General features: G+C 41.0%; 1 protein-coding gene across 3 annotated transcripts in view; it reads left to right on the top strand.

Annotated features, from left to right (window-relative positions):
• The first annotated feature begins 4,486 nt into the window (after window positions 1–4,486).
• The window catches only part of CNOT10 (CCR4-NOT transcription complex subunit 10), a 77,839-nt gene continuing 59,878 nt past the window's right edge, over window positions 4,487–22,447 (top strand). For 2 of the 3 annotated variants that reach the window (XM_046681834.1, XM_046681825.1), the window contains exon 1: window positions 4,488–4,756. In XM_046681834.1, the coding sequence (XP_046537790.1) occupies window positions 4,735–4,756 (22 nt within the window). In that variant the 5' untranslated portion in view covers window positions 4,488–4,734. Of the gene's footprint in view, window positions 4,757–22,447 lie in introns of all 3 variants that reach the window. The other variant, XR_006891532.1, reaches the window with a different exon arrangement.

The following is a 22,447-nucleotide window of genomic DNA, read 5'->3' as shown; positions in this document are numbered from 1 at the left end:
GAGATTACAATTGGCGTAATGGAGAGGGGATTCATGCCCAGTGATTGTCCCCACAGTGTAACAGAAGATTTAAAAGTTGTTAGTACAGTCTTGCGCAGTCAGGAAAGGCTTCTTGAGAAAACCATGCTTACGTTTTCTGGGAAGGAGACAACATTAGCTACAAAGGAAAGTGCCTGTGAGGTGGAGGCTGAAGAGGAATTATGAGAGATCAGGAAGGGCCTGAAAAGTCATTTTAAGGAGTTTGGACTTGGTGGTAAGAGCAATGAATTATTTTAAATGGATGGGGACATGATCAGTTTAGCATTAAAAAACTCTATCCCTGGATGAATGAAGATGTTCTGGAGGGAGAGAGACCTGATGACAAAGTTTCTGTGGCACTAGTCAGTAAGAGATGACAGTGACTCAGGAATGGAGTGGGAATGGAAGGATCCATCATATTAAGGAGGTGGAACCCACCGACCTTGGTTGGCTGGTTGAATCAGATGGGGAATGAAGAATAGGGAGATGGTGTTTCAGTTATCTTTTGCTGCATAACAAAGCATCCCAAAATTTAGTGGTTTAAAAGAACAGCTTTTATATCCACATGCAAAAGAATGAAGTTGGACCCCTAACTCACATCATATACAAAAATTAATTCAAAATGCATCAAAGACCTAAACGTAAGAGCTAAAACTATAAAATTCTTAGAAGAAAACATGAGCAAATCTTCATGACTTGGTTTATTAGAAATGACACCAAAAGTAAAGTGACAAAAGAAAAACATAGATTAATTAGACTTCATCAAAATTAAAAACTTTTGTGCTTCAAAGGACACTATCAAGAAAGGGAAAAGGCAACTCACAGGGAAATACGAAACAAAAGCACAATGAGATATCATTTCACACTCCACTAGGATGGCTATAATCAAAAAGACAATAACAAGTGTTGGTGAAAATGTGGAGAAACCGGAACTCTTATAGACTGCTGGTGGGAATGTAAAATCATGCAACTACTTTGGAAAACAGTTTGGAACTTCCTCAAAAAGTTAGAGAGTTACCATACGACCCAGCAATTCCACTAATAGGTATATAGCCAAGAGAAATGAAAACCTAGGTGCACACAAAAATTTGCACATAAATGTTTATAGCAACATTATTCATAACAGTCAAACAATGGAAACACTCAAATATCCATTAACTGACGAATAGATAAAAGGTCCCATATTGCATGGTTTCATTTATATGAGATGTCCATAGGCAAATCCGTAGGGAGAGAAAATAGATTCCTGGGTGGCGGTTGGAAGGAATGGACAGTGCTGCCAATGGTACAGAATTTCTTTTTGGAATGATGAAAATGTTAGAATTAGATATTGGTAAAGTTTGTACAACTTTATGAATATACTCAAACTATGGAATTGTACAATTTAAAAGGATGAATTGTATAGTATGTGAGTTCCATCTCAATTTTTAAAATTAAATTAAAAAACCTCAACAACAATGATGTTCTTTTTCACCGTTCTGGGGGTTGACTGAGCAGCTTTTCCTGTTTCATGTGGTAGCTGGGATCAGTCATCTGACTGCATGGAGCTGTCAGCTAGGTTGGGCTGGGAGGTCCAAGAAGCTTTCATTCTTGTCTGGAACCTTGGTACTGGTTGTCGGTTCAGGGATCGTGGATTTCCTCCACATGGTCTCTCTCCAGCAGGACAGTCTGGGCTTCCTTGAAGCATGGTGGTTGAGTATAAGGGAGGAAAAGTGGAAGCTGCCATGCCTTTTAAGGGTGAGGCCTAAAACTGGCTCAGTCTCACTTCTTCTGCATTCTTTTGGTCAGAGCAAGTCACAACTCAGATGTGAAGGGGGAGGAAGAGCAGCACCTACATACTGGGATGGGAAGAACTGTTGACAACTGTCATTGGATATAGTCTTCCGCAAGTGGCAAGGACCACATCCAGTTTGAAGTACCTTGAGTGGATAGTGGTACCATCACTGGCTGGAGGCGAAGTGACTGACCATGGTTGGTGACAGACTCGAGTCCTGCTGAGATTCTCTACTTCCCACTTCTGAATTAACTCCTCTCCATCACTGACGTCACCAGTCACAGCCTGGCTGTGAATGAGGGAGAGCTGCCAGTATTGAAAGGGGGGAGAAGAGACCCAAGATGTCTTCAATATAGGCAAATTCTAGAACCTTTAAAGTTGAATGTAGTGGTTAAGATAATAGTTGCTTACTAATCTTGTGACTTGGGAAAGTGGGTTAACATCTGTGCCTCATTTTCCTTATCTAGGAAATAGGGAACAAGAACCAACAGATGTGTCCACATGTGAGAAAGTGAGAAATGGCTCTGTTGACAGCTAGGCCATGAAGGGGACTAAGGAAATAAAAAGGAATTCGACTAGCAGAACATTCCCAATTGGACATATTGTTCACAGAAGATGAACAATGTTCAGAGGAGGTAACACCATGATTGTGTTTGGGACAAGACGGAAACAAAGCCCTCCACATCCACAAAAGTGAGGGAACACCCCCTTCATCTGATGTGAGTGATGCTGCCCCTTGACCAATGACAACTCTAGCCTTGCTTTAATCCTCCTGCCTCCTAGATAAAAACGAAGATACTCAACCACTGAATTGCCTATTTTCTGACCGCATCCAGTCCAACATTGCTCCCCTTCTTCCATAATCCCTCTTTAAAATCACCCAGCACAAGCTCAAATTCTATGAGAGGTTCCTCCTAATTCCCTTTTTTTGAGAGGCTCCTTACTGCAGAAAGATTGATGAACACCTCAGGTATCTTTTTCCATGGGCTCTAACATTCATCAAAAGACATACTAGAATATTCATATTTGCCTTATTCAATATAGACAAAATGCGCAAATACTCAACAATAAAATGAATACATAAATAACGATACTTTCACATAATGGAACATTAGATAATAAGAAACATACTACAACTTCACTCGACAACGTGGATGAATCTCACGATGTTGAGCAAAAGAAGCCAGACACTAAAGAAAATATATTGTATGATCCATTCGTATGAAGTTTAAAAACAGATGAAACTAATCCATGGTGTTAGCTGTCGGCATAGTGATCACCTCGTGGAGGGATGGAAGGACGCAGGACGGGGAGCAGCTATATGTTGTCCTTTCTCTGGGTGTGAGTTACGTGGGTATGTTGAGTCGATCAAAATTCAATAAACTATACCTATGATTTGTGCACTTTTCTATGTGTATGTTAATGTGAGTAAAAAAAGTTTTTTAAAAATGGGCTACCATGTCAAATGGACATAGGAGCAAACCTGAAAAAGCTCCTAATTAACAAACTGAAACAATTTGAGCAACAAAATAACATAGTATTGGGTTACAACCACAATATAAAATAAATACTATCCATGAGTCCATACTGGTATAAATATATAATTGAATAAGTAACTAAACGGGGGAGAAAAGACAAATCTCCCTTAGAGAAGATAGTTTCTGTATATACTCCCCACTGCAGGAGGTGGAGCTTAAAACCTCATCCCCCGCACACACTTGAGTGTGAGCTGCACTTAATGACTCGCTTCCAAAGAGTGTGGAGGTAACTCTCTATCAGAGAAGTGGGTCAAACACTCCCTGAGCCAGGCGATCAAGGTTAACATCATTGATGACGTCATTTTGATAGCATGGACTCTGGATTTGATGTCATGAGCACGGCAAGTCACCTCTGTGGTCTTCCTTCTAAAAACCCATAATCCAAGTCTAACCATGAAAAAATCATTGGACAAACCCAAATCGAGATATATTCTTCAAAAATCCTGACCAGTACTCTTCAAAGCTGTCAAAGTCATCAAGAACAAGAAAAATCTGAGAAACTATCACCATCAAGAAGAGTCTAAAAAGACATGACGAATAAATGTAACTTGGCATTCTGGACAGGATCCTGGAACAAAAAAGGGACATTGAGGGAAAACTGGTGAAATCCAAAAAATAGTGTTGAGTTCAGGTAATAATAATGTACCAATCAAGGTGGCTTCTTAGATGTGACAGATGTACCATAGAAATTTAATAATTATTGAAGATGTTCACAACAGGGGAAACTAGGTGATGAGTATGCAGGAACTCTATTTTCCTGTAAATCTAAAACTATTCTAAAGCAAGATGTTTTGTTTCGCTTGTAAACGGGGAACAGCAACAGCGCCTCTCACAGAATTGCGAGAAATCAATGAGAGTACAGCCCAAGCGCAAGGCTCAATGCTTAGCACATAAATGTCAGGTGTAGTTATTGTGATTTTACGTAAAAGGAGGGACAAAAGCGCTGACACTTTGGTGTAAGGAAAAGGCAGTCGCGCACAGATCCCACCCAGCACACGCCCAGGGACGCGAGTGAGCGCACGTCCGACCGGGCGCGCGCGCGCAAACGCCGCAGGGGGCGGGGCGCAGCGGGGACGCCAGCGTGGGGCGGGGCCAGCCGCAGTTCCCACGCCGGCCGCAGCCCCCGGAAGTAGTGCGTATGGGGCCGCTGTCGGGCGGAAGCCGTGTATGGCTGGAGGCAGTGGGGCCGCCCGGGCGGAGACGCTGCTGCTGTTGCTAGACGACGCGAACTAGCCTTCGTCACTTCCTCAGCCCGCCGTCTGCCCACTCCCCAGGCCGGAACCCAGGGGCCCGGAGCCGCGGTGGGCAGAGACTCATCTTCCAAAGTCCAGGACAGCGGCCAGCCGGGCAGCTGGAGTCGAGGCCACGCCACCTGCGGGGAAGAACCCAAGCCGAGGCGGGAAGATGGCTGCAGACAAGCCTGCAGGTGAGGCTCCCGCACCCCGCGCGCCTAGGCGGCGGGACACGCGGGGAGGGGCAGACCCTGCGCGCTGAGGCGGCGGGGCCCCGGGTAGCGACTAGGAGGGGGGGACTCGAGGGCGACTTTAATTCGGGCGTGCATTTCTCTCCTCCATCGCCTCCCTCGGCCGTCGCTAATGTGAGTCTCTGGGCCTCAGGTCCGATAGTTTTTACCCAAGTGCAGCGTGAAACAGCTACTGACTGCCTTTGACCCGCTCTCCAGAATATCTCTGGCTTAAAAACCTTAAATTTCTTTAGCCGCTTTACAGACTTTTCGACTTCTCAGCGGGCAAGGCAGAGCAAGCAAAGTTCATCCCGGAGCGCACAGCTGCCTTGATGTCCCGTGGCTCAGGCTGGGACCCACTTGGGCTGTTTCTGCCCCATCAGCCTGCCTCTGGTCGTGTGTAATTAGCTTTGTGAAAACCACTCATTTAAATAGACGTAAAATTAGTGTCTCACTTCGGTCTGTGCTCTCTACTATCTTGAGTTTAGAACCTATTTCCCGCTAGTTCTGCAAGATTAACTAATTTAATCTCAGTATTTTCTTTTTATAGATTACTGCCCCATTCCTAGAATCTTTTCCGTTAAGGAATATAAGATTATTTCCTGCCTACCTCTGAGGCGGTCTGGCGTATGTTTCCTGTAAGAAATTAATGTGCTCTGTGGCACCCAGGTTTTGTTGGAAGAAACTTCAGTGATAGGACTTAGAAGTGGTTAAAACTTAGACTTTTTACAGTGAAGTTAATAAAAAAAAAAAAGAAAAAAATCTCCGCGTGCTGTAGGTTTTAGTAGGTCTGGATCTCAGTAACTGACAGAGGAACTTGATTTGAAATTAAAGTGAGCCAATCTCAATACACATACAGATGAATAAAATCTGTAGAAGATCTCTTCAGTAAGCTGTTAAGAAAAATAAGAGAGAAAAGCTTTAGAAAGTGAGGATAATAGAGTGTGCTATAGAATTTTAGGTAGGCTGGTCAGGGAAAGCCTCTGATGAGGTGGTATTTGAGCAGACCCCTGAATGAAACGAAGGAGTGAGCCATATGGAATGGGGAAAGGTCGATGGGGAGACTGTTCCAGGCAAGGAGTAAGCATGACCTGTCCCAGGCTGGACCAAGGGGCTCAACATCTTCCTTCTTGTTTGTTTGTTTGTTTGTTTGTTTGTTTTGAGGAAGATTAGCCCTGAGCTAACATCTGCCAATCCTCTTCTTTTTGCTGAGGAAGACTGGCCCTGAACTAACATCCGTGCCCATCTTCCTCTACTTTTTATCTGTGGGACGCCTACCACAGCATGGCTTGCCAAGCGGTGCCATGTCCGCACCCGCGATCTGAACTGGGGAACCCCGGGCCAGCGAAGCAGAACGTGCACACTTAACTGCTGTGCCAGCGGGCTGGCCCAACATCTTCCTTCTTAATTTAAGACAATGTTTCTGTTCTCCGGGTTTACCATCCCTGCTTACCCATACCATTGCACTTGCCTGGAATCACCTTTTGAGGCCTAAAGCCCATCCAGTTTTCAAGTCCTACCTCAGCCATAAAGCATTCTTCTACTTGTTCATTCGTTCACAAAGATTGAGTGCCAGGTGCTGCCTTAGATAGTGAAGAAATGGATATGACATACTCATATTCACTGTGTTAGAGACAGACCTATGAGAGGAGCACTCCCATTTGGTATGAGCTGTGTAATGTGTATAGTAGAAGAATAAGGTGATCAGAGTGATCTGAGGGCTGTTTCTTTGATTGGTTTAGGTTTATAGGCCACGTTATAGGAAACGTCCCACCTAGATAATAAGGTTGAGTTTGTATTGAGTAGATGAGTGTTTAGTGTGGCTCCCATGAATCTGCTCCTCCGCTCCATGCCCATGTCACCTGCTGTTGTTCTGGCCTTTCTCTCTTAACGTGGTGTGTTTCACATTAAGCAGCCTTCTGGCTGGTGTTTGTCTCTTCCTATCCAGTCCATTCTTCTCACTACTGCCTTTTCATTTTACTTGTAAAACACCAACTGGATCATGTTGTTCCCATCTGTAAACTCTCTGACTGTGTGCCATCTTTTGTGCATCAGATCCTTACTCCGTAATGTCAATTTGTGAGGCTTTTCACAATCTGTTTCCAGATGTTGTTTCTGTATCGCCACATCTAGCTCTTCACACCAGAAGTGACTCTTGGAAAGCATCGCGTTCTTTTGAGCAGTAATGCCCTTCTTTCTCTTCTTTATCTGGTGAACACTCCCCTCATTCAAAATCTGGTTTATATGCTGCTTTATCTCTGAACTCCTGAGTCCAGGGCCCTTGTCGTGGAGGGTCTTATGTGCTTGTTCTTCGTTAGGTAAGAAAAGAGGCTCGTGAGAGGATTTAAGAACGTAAGTGACCTGACCACACTGGCTGTGGTAGAGGGTGGATTTAAGGGAAACAAGACTGGAAGCCCAGAGACCAGCTAAGACCAGCTAATGTTGTGATATTAATTTATTCAATAAATTATCACCAATGGCCTGCTCTGCCGGACACTATGAACTCTCTGTCTTTGGAGCTTATAGTGTAGTATGAAAGATAAACGTATAAGCAAAATAAGAAATAATTATGATTTCAAGTTGTGATAAGTATTGTGAAGAAAAGAAAGATAAGTAAAAGAATAGAGAATAACTGAGAGCAAGGATCCTATTTTGAATAGATTGGTTAGAGAAGGAAGGGTTCTCTTAGAGGTGACATTTGAATAGAGCCCCTAAAGATAAAGGGCCAGCCATGTGGGGGAAGAATGAGCCAGGTAGGAGGAACAACAACTGTACAGACCCCGTGGAAATATTTAAAGACAGCAAGAAGACTCCTTGAATATACGCATCTTGAGAAAAGGCACTTGTGTCTGTGTGAGTCATCCTCTCTCTCCAGCACCTAGAACAATGGCTGGCATATAGGAGGTGCTCAGTACATAGTTACTACTCGTGAGCAAAGGAAGCATGGCAAGAGATGAAGTCAGAGTTGTGGCAAGGGCTGGCTTATGTCAGGCCTCATAGGCCAAGGAAGAAGTTTGAATTCATTCTAAAGCCATGGAGATTTCCACAAGGGCATCATGTGGTCTGATTTATGTTTTAAATGAGCTGATGAGCGAGAACTGATGAAGAGTTAGGGCATGGGGTTTGAAATCAGACAGCCTAGGTTCATCCCAGCTGTACCACTTGGTATTGGTGTGACCGTGGGCAAATTTTAAGAACCCTTTTTTAAGCCTCAGCTTTCCTGTGTGTGGAATGAGAGTGATAAGAATGTCTACCTTGGGGGGCCGACCCGGTGGCGCAGCGGTTAAGTTCACACGTTCCACTTCTCGGCGGCCCGGGGTTCGCCGGTTCAGATCCCGGGTGCAGACATGGCACTGCTTGGCAAAAGCCATGCTGTGGTCAGCGTCCCATGTATAAAGTAGAGGAAGATGGGCACGGATGTTAGCTCAGGGGCAGTGTTCCTCAGCAAAAAGAGGAGGATTGGCAGTAGTTAGCTCAGGGCTAATCTTCCTCAAAAAATAAATTAACTAACTAACTAACTAACTAACTAATCTTCCTCAAAAAATAAATTAACTAACTAACTAACTAACTAACTAAATAAATAAATAAAAATAATGTCTACCTCACGGGGTTGGTAATGGGTTAAATGAGATCATCTCAGGCCCTGGTTTTTGAAATGCTGGCTAATATTACTTTAGGAGTAGTGGTAGAATGGAGAGGGGAGGCAGATGTGAGAGGTGCTTAGGGAGTAAAATTGGCAGAATTTGTGACTGCTTGGGTGTAGTGGGTGAGCAGAAAGCCTTGCTCTTTGGGAAAAGTTCTTAATTAAGCTTCAGTTTCTTCATTTGTAAAATGAGGGTTCTAATAGTTTTCTAATTTATTCCTAAGAGCTTTCTAATTTGTTTACCTCACAGGGTTGTAGCTTGTGTGGATCAACTGAGGTAAGGTGTGTATTATAGTGCACGTCTTCTAGGAAGCGGAACCCGGTTAAGGTGCTGACATTTTATTTGGAAGGTGCAAGCCCAGGGTAGTGAAAGTGAGGGAGAGAAGGAAGTAAAGCCAAGGAAGAGGCAGTATGTTACATCCCTGGCTGCTGTTTCACCTGGAGCTGAGAGACACGGCAGGTCGCTTGCATATGGGGCTTTTCTGAAAGGATTTTGAGGAGGAACTAGACTTCAGAGTAGTCCATATGAGAAAGGAAGAAGAAATGATTTATCTGTCCTGCTTCTTCTCATTTCCTCTTTCCAGTTGGTCAAGGCTCACCCCATGGGGAAATAATTTACCTGTGCTTCTGGGTTGTGCGGCTTCTCAGTGACTGATCAGCCAGCAGTTCTTACACCCTGAGTTGTATTTCAACCAAATCGTAAAGGACAGGGTGTCCCCGGATGGATGGGGCACCAACCAAAGACAAAGATGGAAGGGGCAGTGTAAGGTTCACAGTTCATGTCCCTATATAAGATATAAAAGTGGTGTGGAACCAGTATCCTTTTTGGCTAAGGAAGTACCAACAATGTTTTAGGATGATTTATTTGACTTTGCTTTTTCTGGTTATTTGAAAGGAGAAAGTGACTAGAGTTAGGACACAAAATCCTAGATTTGAATTTATCCAAGAATTTGGACTATGAGCGTGGCTGTAGTAGGCTTAATCGGAAAAGGTTATTAACATTGTGAATAAAGAAAAGATAGGACCTGATGAGTAATATGAAATCAGGGGAGGGGTACTTAAAGGTGGCTTTGAAATTTTGAGCCATAAAAATGGTAGGATGAACAAATGGGAAAATTTTAAGCCAAGGCTATTTTTATTTTATTTAAAACACCCTTTTAAAACTGATTGTTATTAAATGTGTAAGCTAAAAAGTATTAAGTCCTCTATCCAGCCTACCCGGTCTCTCTCAGGTAACCAGGACTGAGTTGTGTGTTCTTTTAGACGTTTTCTGTGCCTACGCCAGCTCACATTGACTTAAAAATATGTATGTGCAGATGAGGAAGTAAACTGTGCAGTACTGTCCTGCCGTTCAGTTTTTTCAGGATCCAGTTAGGAATCTGTGTATATTTGATATTTTTTCAACATTTTATTACAAATGATTTCAAACATCCAAAAAATTGTAAAAATAAAATGAATATCCATATATCTGCCACCTAGTTCAACAGTTGTTACATTTTGCCGTATTTACCTCCTCTATCTCTAGCTACAACTTTTCTAAATAAGTTATAGACATCATGACGCTTCATCTCTGCATATTTCACTATGCATTTCTTAAAAATAAGGATATTCACCTGTGTAATCACAATACCATTATCATACTTCAGAAAATTAATATTTTAGTACTACATTAAATTTCCCCCAATTGTCCCAAAAATGTTATTTAAAGCTTTAAGGAAGCTATGCTTTTCAAACTAAGATCTAGTCAAGGTTCATGCGTTGTGTTTTGTTATGTTTCTTGAGTCTTAATTCCCGATGTACTCTGGTTTTTTTGAAGAGACTAAGACACTTGCCTTGTAGAATATCCCACTGGATTTGTCTGACTGTTGGTTCCTGGTATCCTCCTAGTTCCTTATTTCCTGTAAACTGAAAGTTATTTCTACAGACCTGATTAGAGTTAACACATTTGCAATGTACTTTGTAGGTGGTGCTGTATGCTTTATACAAAGTGTGTAATGTTTCTCCAGTACTAGCATGCTAAATTTGATCACCTTGTTAAGGTGGTAACAGGAACATCTTTTACCGTTTGCAACTAGAAGTAATCCTTGGGGTAATAATTTGCATTATGTAGACATCCACCATTGATGAGCATTGCCTTAATCAGTTATGTCATTGAGGGTTGCAAAATGCTACTTTTCCTAGTTCTTTTACTGTCTACATTTATCTACTGGTGTCCTGTAAAGAATAGCTCTCCTGTATCAACTGGAGATGAACTATGACTCTTCCCAGAAAGGCATGTTAAAACTTAAGTCATCCTTTTCATTTAGTAGTTTTCACAATAAAGAGTTGATCTAATAGTGACCTACATTTGATATTTTAAATGTTTTTAATGTTTAAGAATTTAGAGTGGGGCCGGCCCGGTGTCACAGTGGTTAAGTGCGCACTTTCTGATTCAGCGGCCCGGGGTTTGCTGGTTCTGATCCCGGGTGCGGTCATGGCACCGCTTGTCAGACCGTGCTGTCACGGGCGTCCCACATGTGAAGTAGAGGAAGATGGGCACGGATGTTGGCTCAGGATCATTCTTCCTCAGCAAGGGAAGGAGGATTGGCAGTGGATGTTAGCTCAGGGCTAATCTTCCTCAAAAAGAAAAAAAAAATTAGAGTAATTTATTGGGCTTATGATTCCAATTTAAAATGTATAATTGAGTGAATAATTGATGTATACTTGTGAGTTTAAGTTGAAAGCTTACTGTATTTATATTATTGCATAGACATGAAAGAGTACTTGAGCCACTGTTTTCAGCAGTTTAATTTTTTAGGTTTATAAGTTACTGAAGTTCTTAGAAAGTTTTGTCTTTTTAAGTCAAACAGTTGTACTTAAAATTAAATATATTACTTAAAGCAGTTAAAATTTTATGCTTGAAAGTGTTCAACTTTGTAAATGCCATCAGACATTCATTGCAGCCCTTTAAAATTAAAACTCCAAATAGAATAAGATGTCTAAGTTGAATGTAAAAGTTTGAGGAAAATCTAGACTTTTCAAATTTGTAACATTAATAAATCAGGTATTAATATTTGAAAACTAAAGTAAATCTCTTTTCTATGCATAGAAACTACTCTCAGATATGAAAATAAAAGTGCTTCTTGGCACGGGTAGTGCTCTGCTTTGCCTGTTTTCCCCAAAGCATGCTGATATTCTTGATTTTTGATATTCTCTTCCTTTATTTCTGCAGTACTGGACAGGATGCTCAAGTCTGTAGCATTGCTGGTCATGTGTTATTTCTCTGAGCTATGTAGAAATTTTTCTTTGAAATGGCATCCTTCTTTTTTCCTTTCTTTTCCTTTTTTTTTGCTGAGGAAGGTTAGCCCTAAGCTGACATCTGTGCCAGTGTTCCTCCACTTTTTATGTGGGTTGCCGCCACAGCATGGCTGTTGAGTGGCATAGGCCCATGCCTACAATCTGAACCTGCAGGCTTGGGCCACTAAAGTGGAGCACACCCAACTATGTCTCAGAGCCAGCCCCAGCATCCTTCTTTTTTTAAACTTTCCTTTACAGAGGCATCAATACTATTTTGTGAGTGTGGCAGATTTCCTTAGGCCTTAACATTCCTTTTTTCTTTGGAAAAAATTTCTTTTCTTGAACATCATTGGAGCTATATTTTGAAAAGTGCAGCTTTGTATGGAAGATCCTCCTCCAATCAGATTTGCACTGTTAACATTCTATATTGGAATGTGTCTATGCTTTCAGTTAACTGACTCTTTTCAGTTTTGAAAAAGCAGTGTGTTTCTTTTCTACTTAGCTCAAACCTAAAGGCAGTTGTTTGGTTTGAAATGAAGCCTTTTAGCTTAAAGAGCGTCAAGGTTTGTGCACCAAAGAGCTCTGTGCGCCTGGAAGGTCAGCCATGTTCATTAGGCCAGAGTAGAAGGAAAGCCAAGCTTGTGGATGAACGGTCTCATACTCTTTCAATTGGCAATGGAGACTACTTTTGGACAAATAAAGACACATTGTGGGATTATGTGCAGACTCTTTCTGGTAAGAAGTCAGCAGTTAGGAAAAATGAATGTTTTTAAAACATTTTAAAAGCTGATTACAAAAATCATACTCATTCTTTGCAGAAAATATGAAAAGTGTACGAAGATAACAAGGAAAATAAAAATAGTAATCCCACTGAAGTTTTATTTTTTTTTTAAGTTTTATCTTAATGTAAAAGAATCTAGGTAAAATAATGGTTGGTTAACATGTAAAAGGCTGTTTATTGAGCTCAGTGCTCTGAAATGTCTGTAGAAATGGGAATTTCAGAGTCTCTTGTCAGCCTTAGAGTCTAGCTTGTTTATGTGTTTATATTTATCTTGGCTTCTTTCCTTTCCTGGAAGATTGTAGGAGACTTTCACCGTTCCTAGAGGATAATAATGGAAAGTAAAAGTGTAAGCTTTTCAATGCCTTTGTGAATTGTTGGGTGTTTCCCTCTGCCCTATATTTATATCACTCTTTTTAACAGTTGGGCCCAGAAGTCCCATTAAAGAATGTCATCTAATCTAGAGAGGGTATATTTTAGAAGCAGCTATGGAGATATCTTGATGGCAAACTAAGAATTTTTAGCATTTGATTAAGTTTAGTGAACTTCCTTATGAGAGAACATAAATTTTTTAAACACTTTAGGTTTCCTGAAATTTTTTTTTTTAAGATTTTATTTTTCCTTTTTCTCCCAAATCCCACTGGTACATAGTTGTGTATTTTTAGTTGTGAGCCTTCTAGCTGTGGCATGTGGGAGGCTGCCTCAGCATGGCTTGACGAGCAGTGCCATGTCTGTGCCCAGGATTTGAACTGGTGAAACCCTGGGCCGCTCAAGCAGAGCGAGCAAACGCAACCGCTTGGCCATGGGGCCACCCCCAAGGTTTCCTGAAATTTTTAAAGTATTTATGTTCATTGTTAGAATTTTATGATGAATAATATACATGGGGTTGAGGGTTCTGCTTCAATCTAAACCCATACTTTGCTTTCTAGGGTCCTGAAATCTGGTATTTCATTTTTACAATTTTATTTTCTTGCTAAAGAAGATTAGCCCTGGGCTAATATCTGTTGCCAATCTTCCTCTGTTTTTGCTTGAGAAAGATTAGCCCTGAGCTAACATTGGTGTCAGTCCTCCTCTGTTTTATATGTGGGTCACTGCCACAGCTTGGCTGACGAGTGGTGTAGGTCCGTGCCCAGGATCCAAAACCTTGAGGGGCTGGCCCCGTGGCCGAGTGGTTAAGTTCGCGCGCTCTGCTGCAGGCGGCCCAGTGTTTCGTTAGTTCGAATCCTGGGCGCGGACATGGCACTGCTCATCAGACCACGCTGAGGCAGCGTCCCACATGCCACAACTAGAAGAACCCACAACGAAGAATACACAACTATGTACTGGGGGGTTTTGGGGAGAAAAAGGAAAAAATAAAATCTTTAAAAAAAAAACAAACAAAACAAAAACAAAACCTTGAACCTCGGCTGCTGAAGCAGAGTGCACTGACCTTAGGCACTAGGCACATGAGGTCAGCCCCCCATTTTTGCACATTTTAAAGTAATTGATCCTTACTGACTGTTATTGTGCAACTGAAAGTTTTGCAAAACGGATGTATTGTGTAAACAGTTAACAATAACTCATTGTTACTGGCTTTCTAAAGAAAAAGCTGTTTAACCATGTTCTTGTAAACTAGTAAACCCATTAAACTTTTCCTTCCCTCTTTTAGGACTCAGTTCTTTTTTATCTATATGCTGAAGTGGAAATGAAGTACTAATTTATCTGCTGATTTTAATTATCAGAAGTAGCACTTCTTTTTTTTTTTTTATTGAGTTTATGGTAGGTTACAATCTTGTGAAATTTCAATTGTACATCAATGTTTGTCAGTCATGTTGTAGGTGCACCACTTCACCCTTTGTGCCCACCCCCCACCCCACCTTTCCCCTGGTATCCACTAAACTGTTCTTGGTCCATAGTTTTAAATTCCTCATATGAGTGGAGTCATACACAGATTATCTTTCTCTCGCTGACTTATTTCACTTAACATAATTCTCTCAAGGTCCATCCATGTTATTGCAGATGGAATGATTTTGTTCTGTTTTACAGCTGAGTAGTATTCGATTGTATATATGTACCACATCTTTATCCATTCGTCTGTTGCTGGGCACTTAGGTTGCTTCCATATCTTGGCTATTGTAAATAATGCTGCAGTAAATATTGGGGTGCATAGGACTTTTGGGATTGCTGACTTCAAGCTCTTTGGATAAATACCCAGTAGTGGGATGGCTGGATCGTATGGTAGTTCTATTTTTAATTTTTTGAGGAATCTCCATACTGTTTTCCATAGTGGCTGCACCAGATTGCATTCCCACCAGCAGTGTATGAGGGTTCCTTTTTCTCCACAACCTCTCCAACATTTGTTACTATTAGTTTTAGATATTTTTGTCATTCTAACGGGTATAAGGTGATATCTTAGTGTAGTTTTGATTTGCATTTCCCTGATGATCAGCGATGATGAGCATCTTTGCATGTGCCTATTGGCCATCCGTATATCTTCTTTGGAGAAATGTCTGTTCATGTCTCCAGCCCATTTTTTGATTGGGTTGTTTGATGTTTTGTTGTTGAGTTGCGAGAGTTCTTTATATATTATGGATATTAAGCCTTTGTCAGATATATGACTTGCAAATATTTTTTCCCAGTTAGTGGGTTGTTTTTTTTGTTTCAATCCTGTTTTCATTTGCCTTGAAGAAGCTCTTTAGTCTGATGAAGTCCCATTTGTTTATTCTTTCTATTGTTTCCCTTCTCTGAGAAGGCATGGTGTCTGAAAAGATCCTTTTAATACTGATGTCAAAGAGTGTACTGCCTACGTTTTCTTCCAGAAGCCTTATGGTTTCAGGTCTCACCTTTAGGTCTTTGATCCATTTTGAGTTTATTTTGGTGAATGGTGGAAAAGAATGGTCAATTTTCATTCTTTTACATGTGGCTTTCCAGTTTTCCCAGCACCATTTGTTGGAAAGACTTTCTTTTCTCCATCGTATGCCCTCAGCTCCTTTGTCAAAGATAAGCTGTCCATAGATGTGTGATTTTATTTCTGGGCTTTCAATTCTGTTCCATTGATCTGTGCACCTGTTTTTGTACCAGTACCATGCTGTTTTGATTTCCGTAGCTTTGTAGTATGTTTTGAAGTCAGGGATTGTGATGCCTCCCGTTTTGTTCTTTTTTCTCAGGATTGCTTTAGCAATTCGGGGTCTTTTGTTGCCCCATATGAATTTTAGGATTCTTTGTTCTAATTCAGTAAAGAATGTCATTGGGATTCTGATTGGGATGGCGTTGAATCTGTAGATTGCTTTAGGTAGAACGGACATTTTAACTATGTTTGTTCTTCCAATCCATGTACATGGAATGTCTTTCCATCTCCTTATGTCGTCATCCAATTCTCTCAGAAAGGCCTTGTAATTTTCATTATATAGGTCCTTCACTTCCTTAGTTAAATTTACCCCAAGGTATTTTATTCTTTTTGTTGCGATTGTGAATGGTGTTGTGTTCTTGATTTCTTTTTCTGTTGGTTCATTGCTGGAGTATAAAAATGCTACTGACTTATGCAAATTGATTTTATACCCCACAACTTTGCTGTAGTTGTTGATTACTTCTAACAGTTTTCCACTGGATTCTTTGGGGTTTTCTATATATAAGATCATGTCGTCTGCAAACAGTGACAGTTTCACTTCTTCCCTCCCTATTTGGATTCCTTTTATTCCTTTTTCTTGCCTGATTGCTCTGGCCAGGACCTCCAGTACTATGTTAAATAAGAGTGGTGATAGAGGGCATCCTTGTCTCGTTCCTGTTTTCAGGGGGATGGGGTTCAGTTTTTGCCCATTGAGTATGATGTTGGCTATGGGTTTGTCATATATGGCCTTTATTATGTTGAGGTAGTTTCCTTCTATGCCCATTTTGTTCAGAGCTTTTATCATAAATGGCTGTTGGATCTTGTCAAATGCCTTCTCTGCATCTATTGAGATGGTCATGTGGTTTTTATTCGTCAGTTTGTTGATGTGGTGTATCACGTTGATTGATTTGCGGATGTTGAACCATCCCTGTGTCCCTGGTATGAATCCCACCTGATCATGATGTATGATTCTTTTGATGAATTGCTGAATTCTGGTTGCCAAAATTTTGTTTAGAATTTTTGCATCTATGTTCATCAGTGATAGTGGTCTGTAGTTCTCTTTTTTCGTGGTATCCTTGTCAGGTTTTGGTATCAGCGTGATGTTGGCCTCATAGAATGTGTTAGGAAGTGTTCCATCTTCCCTAATTTTTTGGAATAGCTTGAAAAGGATAGGTATTAAATCCTCTCTGAAAGTTTGGTAGAATTCCCCAGGAAAGCCATCTGGTCCTGAGGTTTTATTCTTTGGGATGTTTTTGATTGCTGTTTCAATCTCTTTCCTTGTGATTGGTCTTTTCAAATTGTCTGCCTCTTGTTGAGTGAGCTTTGGGAGATTGTAGGAGTCCAAGAATTTATCCATTTCCTCTAGGTTATCCATTCTGTTGGCATAGTTTTTTGTAGTATTCTCTTATAATCTGTTGTATTTCTGCAGAGTCTGTTGTTATTTCTCCTCTCTCATTTCTGATTTTGTTTATTTGAGCTTTCTCCCTTTTTTTCTTTGTAAGTCTGGCTAGTGGTTTGTCAATTTTATTTATCTTCTCAAAAAACCAGCTCTTTGTCTCATTGATCCTTTCTACTGCCTTTTTCGTTTCAATAGTATTTATTTCTGCTCTGATTTTTATTATTTCTCTCCTTCTGCTGACTTTGGGCTTCATTTGTTCTTTTTTCTCTAGTTCAGTTAGGTGTGCTTTAAGGTTGCTTATTTGGGATTTTTCTTGTTTGTTAAGATGTGCCTGTATTGCGATGAATTTTCCTCTTAATACAGCTTTTGCTGTATCCCATATGAGTTGGTATGGCATGCTATCATTTTCATTTGTTTCCAGGTATTTTTTTATTTATTCTTTAATTTCTTCAATGATCCATTGCTTGTTCAGTAGTGTGTTGTTTAGTCTCCACATCTTTGTGCCTTTCTCAGCTTTTTTCTTTAATTAATTTCTAGCCTTATAGCACTATGACCTGAGAAGATGCTTGTTATTATTTCAATTTTTTAAAATTTGTAGAGGCTTGCCTTGTTTCCCAACATATGGTCTATCCTTGAGAATGTTCCATGTGCACTTGAGAAGAATGTGTATTCAGCTCTTTCAGGGTGAAGTGAGCTCTATATGTCTATTAAGTCCAATTGGTTTAGGTTTTCATTTAGCTCCACTATTTCCTTGTTGATTTTCTGTCTGGATGATCTGTCCATTGATGTGAGTGGGGTGTTGAGGTCCCCTACTATTATTGTGTTGTTTTTAACATCTTCCTTTAGGTCTGTTAATAGTTGCTTTATGAATCTTGGTGCTCCAGTGTTGGGTGCATAGATATTTATAAGCGTTATTTCTTCTTGATGAAGTGTCCCTTTGATCATTATATATTGTCCGTCTGTGTCTCTCTTTACCTGTCTTATTTTGAAATCCACTTGGTCTGATATAAGAATTGCAACACCTGCCTTTTTTTCCTTGCTATTAGCTTGAAGTATTGTCCTCCACCCCTTCACCCTGAGTCTGTGTTTGTCCTTGGGGCTGAGGTGTGTTTCCTGGAGGCAACAAATTGTTGAATCGTGTTCTTTAATCCATTTTGCCACTCTGTGTCTTTTTATTGGAGAGTTCAATCCGTTCACATTGAGAATGATTATTGATGCATGTGGACTTAATGCTGTCAATCTGTCGTTCATTATCTTGTTTTCCTGTGTTTCCTTTCCTGTTTGCTTTAAACTCATTATCTTGTTTTCCTGTGTTTCCTTTCCTGTTTGCTTTAAACTACCTATTTAATACTGCAATTTCTTATGCGGGGTTTCTTCGATTTTTCCTTATTTATGATTTGTGACTCTGTTCTGTCCTTTATTTTAGTGTCTACCTTGAAGTTTGTATTTAGAATCTCGTGTATAATATAGTCTATTCTCTGGTGGTCTCTTACTTGGCCAATGCTGATTTAGACCCTTTGCTCTTCCCCTCCTAAATAATTATTTTCATTTTTCATTCCAACTCGTCTTATTAATTTGTAGTTAGAGTGCTAAGATCGTCCTTGTTTTGGTAGTTTCCTTATTTTTCCCCTAATGCTATAGTTGAATATTTGCTATCCTGTTCTGGTTCTATCCATCGGTCTCCCTAGTCTGTGGATTGTGTCCCCTTTCTCCCTTTTTTCTTTTTTCAGGTATGAGAGCCTTCTTGAGGATTTCTTGTAATGGAGGGCTTTTGGTTACAAATTCCCTTAACTTTTGTTTGTCTGGAAAAGATTTAATTTCTCCCTCATATCTGAAGGAAATTCTTGCTGGATAGAGTATTCTTGGCTGAATATTTTTATCCTTTAAAGTTTTGAATATGTCACTCCATTCTCTCCTAGCTTGTAGGGTTTCTGTAGAGAAATCCGCTGACAGTCTGATAGGGGCTCCTTTATAGGTTATTCTCTTTTTTTTTTCTTACTTCCCTGAGTATTCTTTCCTTACCTTTCCTTTTTGCCAATTTTACTACTATGTGCCTTGGGGTAGCTCTTTTTACATTGACAAGTCTAGGAGATCTAAAACCCTCCTCTACACACATTTCTCCATCGATCCCTAGATTTGGGAAGTTCTCTTCAATAATTTCGTTAAGCACACTTTCTGCTCCATTTTCCTTTTCCATATTCTCGGGAATTCCTATGATCCTTATGTTCTTACTCCTCATTGAATCCATTATCTCTCGGAGATTTTCCTCATTTTTTTAAATTCTTAGTTCTCTTTCTTCCTCTGTCTGGAGCCATTCAGCCTGTCTATCTTCAATTATGTTAATTTGCTCTTCTATGGTGTCTACACGGGCATTCAGGGAATCCGTATTCTGTTTTATCTGGTCCATTGTGTTTTTCATCTCAAGTAATTCTGTTTGATTCTTCTTTATGATTTCAAACTCTTTTGTGAAGTAACTCCAGAACTCGGCTTGTTTCTCTATCTTTCTCTCTACCTCATTGAGTTTTTTGATTATAGCTGCTCTGAACTCATTGTCACTTAGTTTACCTAATTCCAAGTCCTCAGGACTTAATTCTATGTTTTTATTGTTTTCCTTCTGGTCTGGGGCTTTTATAAGTTGCTGGATGGTAGAGGAGCAGTTTTTTCGCATGGTGGTAGAATTCGGTTGCAGTTACAGCCTGTCGCCACTAGAAGGGGGTCGAGAGCCGCGTGTTATGAGCTCTCCGCCTTGGGGCAAGATGGCTGCGCCCACTGGCTTTGTGGGGGGGGGGGGGGGGGGGGGGGGGGGCTATTACTCACAGGCGCCAGTCTGGGTTCAGGTCAGTTCTGTTCTCTGGTCTCCCGAGGCCCTTGGTTTATGGGGTCCCCGGACGGAAGCTTTCCCCCGTCAGCGGGTTTCCACTGAACCAGCGGCAGGAGTCCTGGATGATCCCCCAGTCATGCGGCCCCTCCCCCGCTCCTTCCCGACCTGCGCCGCAGCGATCGCAGACTCTAGGGGAGGGAGCGATGTTCTCTCCTACCGTTCCAGCGCCTCCGAGGCTGTAAGTAGGATTTATGATCTCCGCCTTCTTGGTATTGTAGGTCTCTAACGAGCTGGCATTATGTTTATTCTCTGAAATTCAGTTCTTCCAATCTTTTGTTGTATTTTGGAGGGGAGAGAATCCCGGGTCAGCTCATCCCGTCATTTTGCTCCCCCAGAAGTAACACTTCTCATAAACCCAAATACCAGAATACCTTTTTTTGTAGGGCAGATCTAAGTCTTAGATAACTTTACTTAAGCACAAGTTATATTTTGTTCTTAGTGTAAGTGGTGATTCTCGAAAAAGTATGCCATCTAATGGGAGTTTTACAGTGAACTGTGTTTATGAGGAGCTGTTCCATAATCAAGTAACACTAAATTTAATTTCATTGTTAATTTGTGTGTTTAAAGTACAGAAATAAGTGTATTTAAAAAAAAAACTGCGAGAATCCTCAGTTGTTCTGTGAAAAAGAAAGGGAGCAGGGAGCTAATATTCATTTTGCATCTCCAAGCGTAGAGTTAGGTGGCCAAGGGGAGACCGGACTGAACATGTGACTGTTTCCAAGACTTGTGCTCTTTTCATTATACCTTGTTGGCTTCCTGAGAGAGAGCTCGGGAGTCGTTACTGACTGCTGACGTGTGCCAGGCCAGGGCTTCCCAGGGTCAGCTCTGCTGAGGACTGGTTCTTTGAAATGCTCCTGGAATATAGGTTTCTAGGCAGTTACCAAAAAAATGCCCACATCATAAGTGTACATAAAATGTAGTGGGTTCTCACACTCACAAGCCCCCCATCTACACCTGCAGTCAGTAGACTCCTGACGGTAACCACTTATCTGACTTCTAAACCTTATATTAGTTTTAGGCAGGCGTTTAAAAGTAAAACTTTAAAAAAAGTAACCTATACTCCTTATAAAAATTTAAACAATAGAGTACGAAGGAAAGTAGGCTCTCTTCCTCCTCCATCCCACTTCCTAGAGGTAACCACTGAGAATTTGATGTCTGTCCTTCCGGACTTTATTTTGCACGAATTTGCAAATATGTATCTGTGTATGTATTTTTTCAAAATGTGGGGTTCAGTTGTATAAAACTGTTTGCAATCTGTTTCTTTTATTTAACAAGATGTTGTAGGTATTTTTCATGTCAAAGCATCATGTCGATGCAGCTGCTTTTTAACAATTGCTTAGTGTATCATTGTATTCCTGGACTTTGACTCAGTTCAGTCTCTTAAGGATATTTAAGTTATTTGTAGACATTCTCTATTATAAATAGTGCTGCAGCGAGCATCTGTGTGTCCTTGAGCATGTGTGTTTTTAGGGCGAATGCCTAGAAGTGGGGTTGTTTCATCAAAGGCTATTACAGAGATACTAGTTACTTTCCAGGAGGTTGTACCAATTTACGCTCACACCCAACAGGGCTTCTCCACACTCCACCCAAGCTGGTTATTACCAGAAGTCTTTACAACCTGATTACTGATTTTATTTTTATTTTCATTTATATTTATTTAATAATGAGGTTGAATTTCATTTCATGTGTTATTAAAGTATTTATATTTACTCTTCTTTCAAAATATTTCTGGTGTTTGAGGAAAGCCATGAAGGACTGTGGCAGTGAGGCTGCCCTTGGTGAAAAGGCCAGAGCCTACTGAGGATAGGAAACTTTGTTTATCTAGGCAGCTCTTAGAAAGCCATTGGGGAGCGGGGAGTCACACTTCCTCAGTGTCCAGGAAAGGGGGCTTGTGATGGATGAGGTATGGGAAGGAGCTATTAGGAAAGGCAAAACTCTGGGGCAGAAGACTGGGAGAACATTCTGCCAGCTCTGGCCCCAGCCCAAGTCCGTGTTGGCAGATGTGTGGGGAATAGGGAAGAGTGGAAAGGAGACAGCGAGCAGAGGAACCCTATGACAGGTGTGCTTCTCAACAACTTTCTGGAACTTAGGGAGGCTAAGGAGGCAGTTTGACGTGGTGGAAGGACACCAGCTTTGAGTTCAAAATTCACCTTCACTGCTTCTTGAGTGACCTTGGGCAAGGTATTTAACCTCTCTGAGCCATTGTTTCCTAGCCTGTGAAGTGACATTAACATCTGTCTTGCAAGTTGTAATGATTAGTGATAATTTGCATAAAGCTCCTAGCGTAAAGGTGGCATTTAACAAAATGTCTGGTGTTCACTGTTATTACCAATAACAAACCAGATGTCTAGCCGCTCCTAGGGAAGAGAGAAGAGACCCAAATCTCCCTTGCCTTCCTGTCAAGGGGATTTTGAGTTAATATAAGCAAAGGCCAAAAGGCTTGGGAGCCTGACAACAGTGCATGTCCAGAGCCCTGTCCACCCTGGAGATCTGAGTGGTCTTTGAGGAGAGGATGCTGAGCAGAGGAACTGGAAATGGTAATTCCTCTATAAGGGAGCAGTCTCTGAACTTGGTGGTCCTTTCCCTTAGGCCA

The sequence above is a fragment of the Equus quagga genome, chromosome 1 (assembly GCF_021613505.1).
Source record: "Equus quagga isolate Etosha38 chromosome 1, UCLA_HA_Equagga_1.0, whole genome shotgun sequence".
Taxonomy (NCBI): domain Eukaryota; kingdom Metazoa; phylum Chordata; class Mammalia; order Perissodactyla; family Equidae; genus Equus; species Equus quagga.
This window is presented reverse-complemented; position numbering and strand designations above follow the sequence as displayed.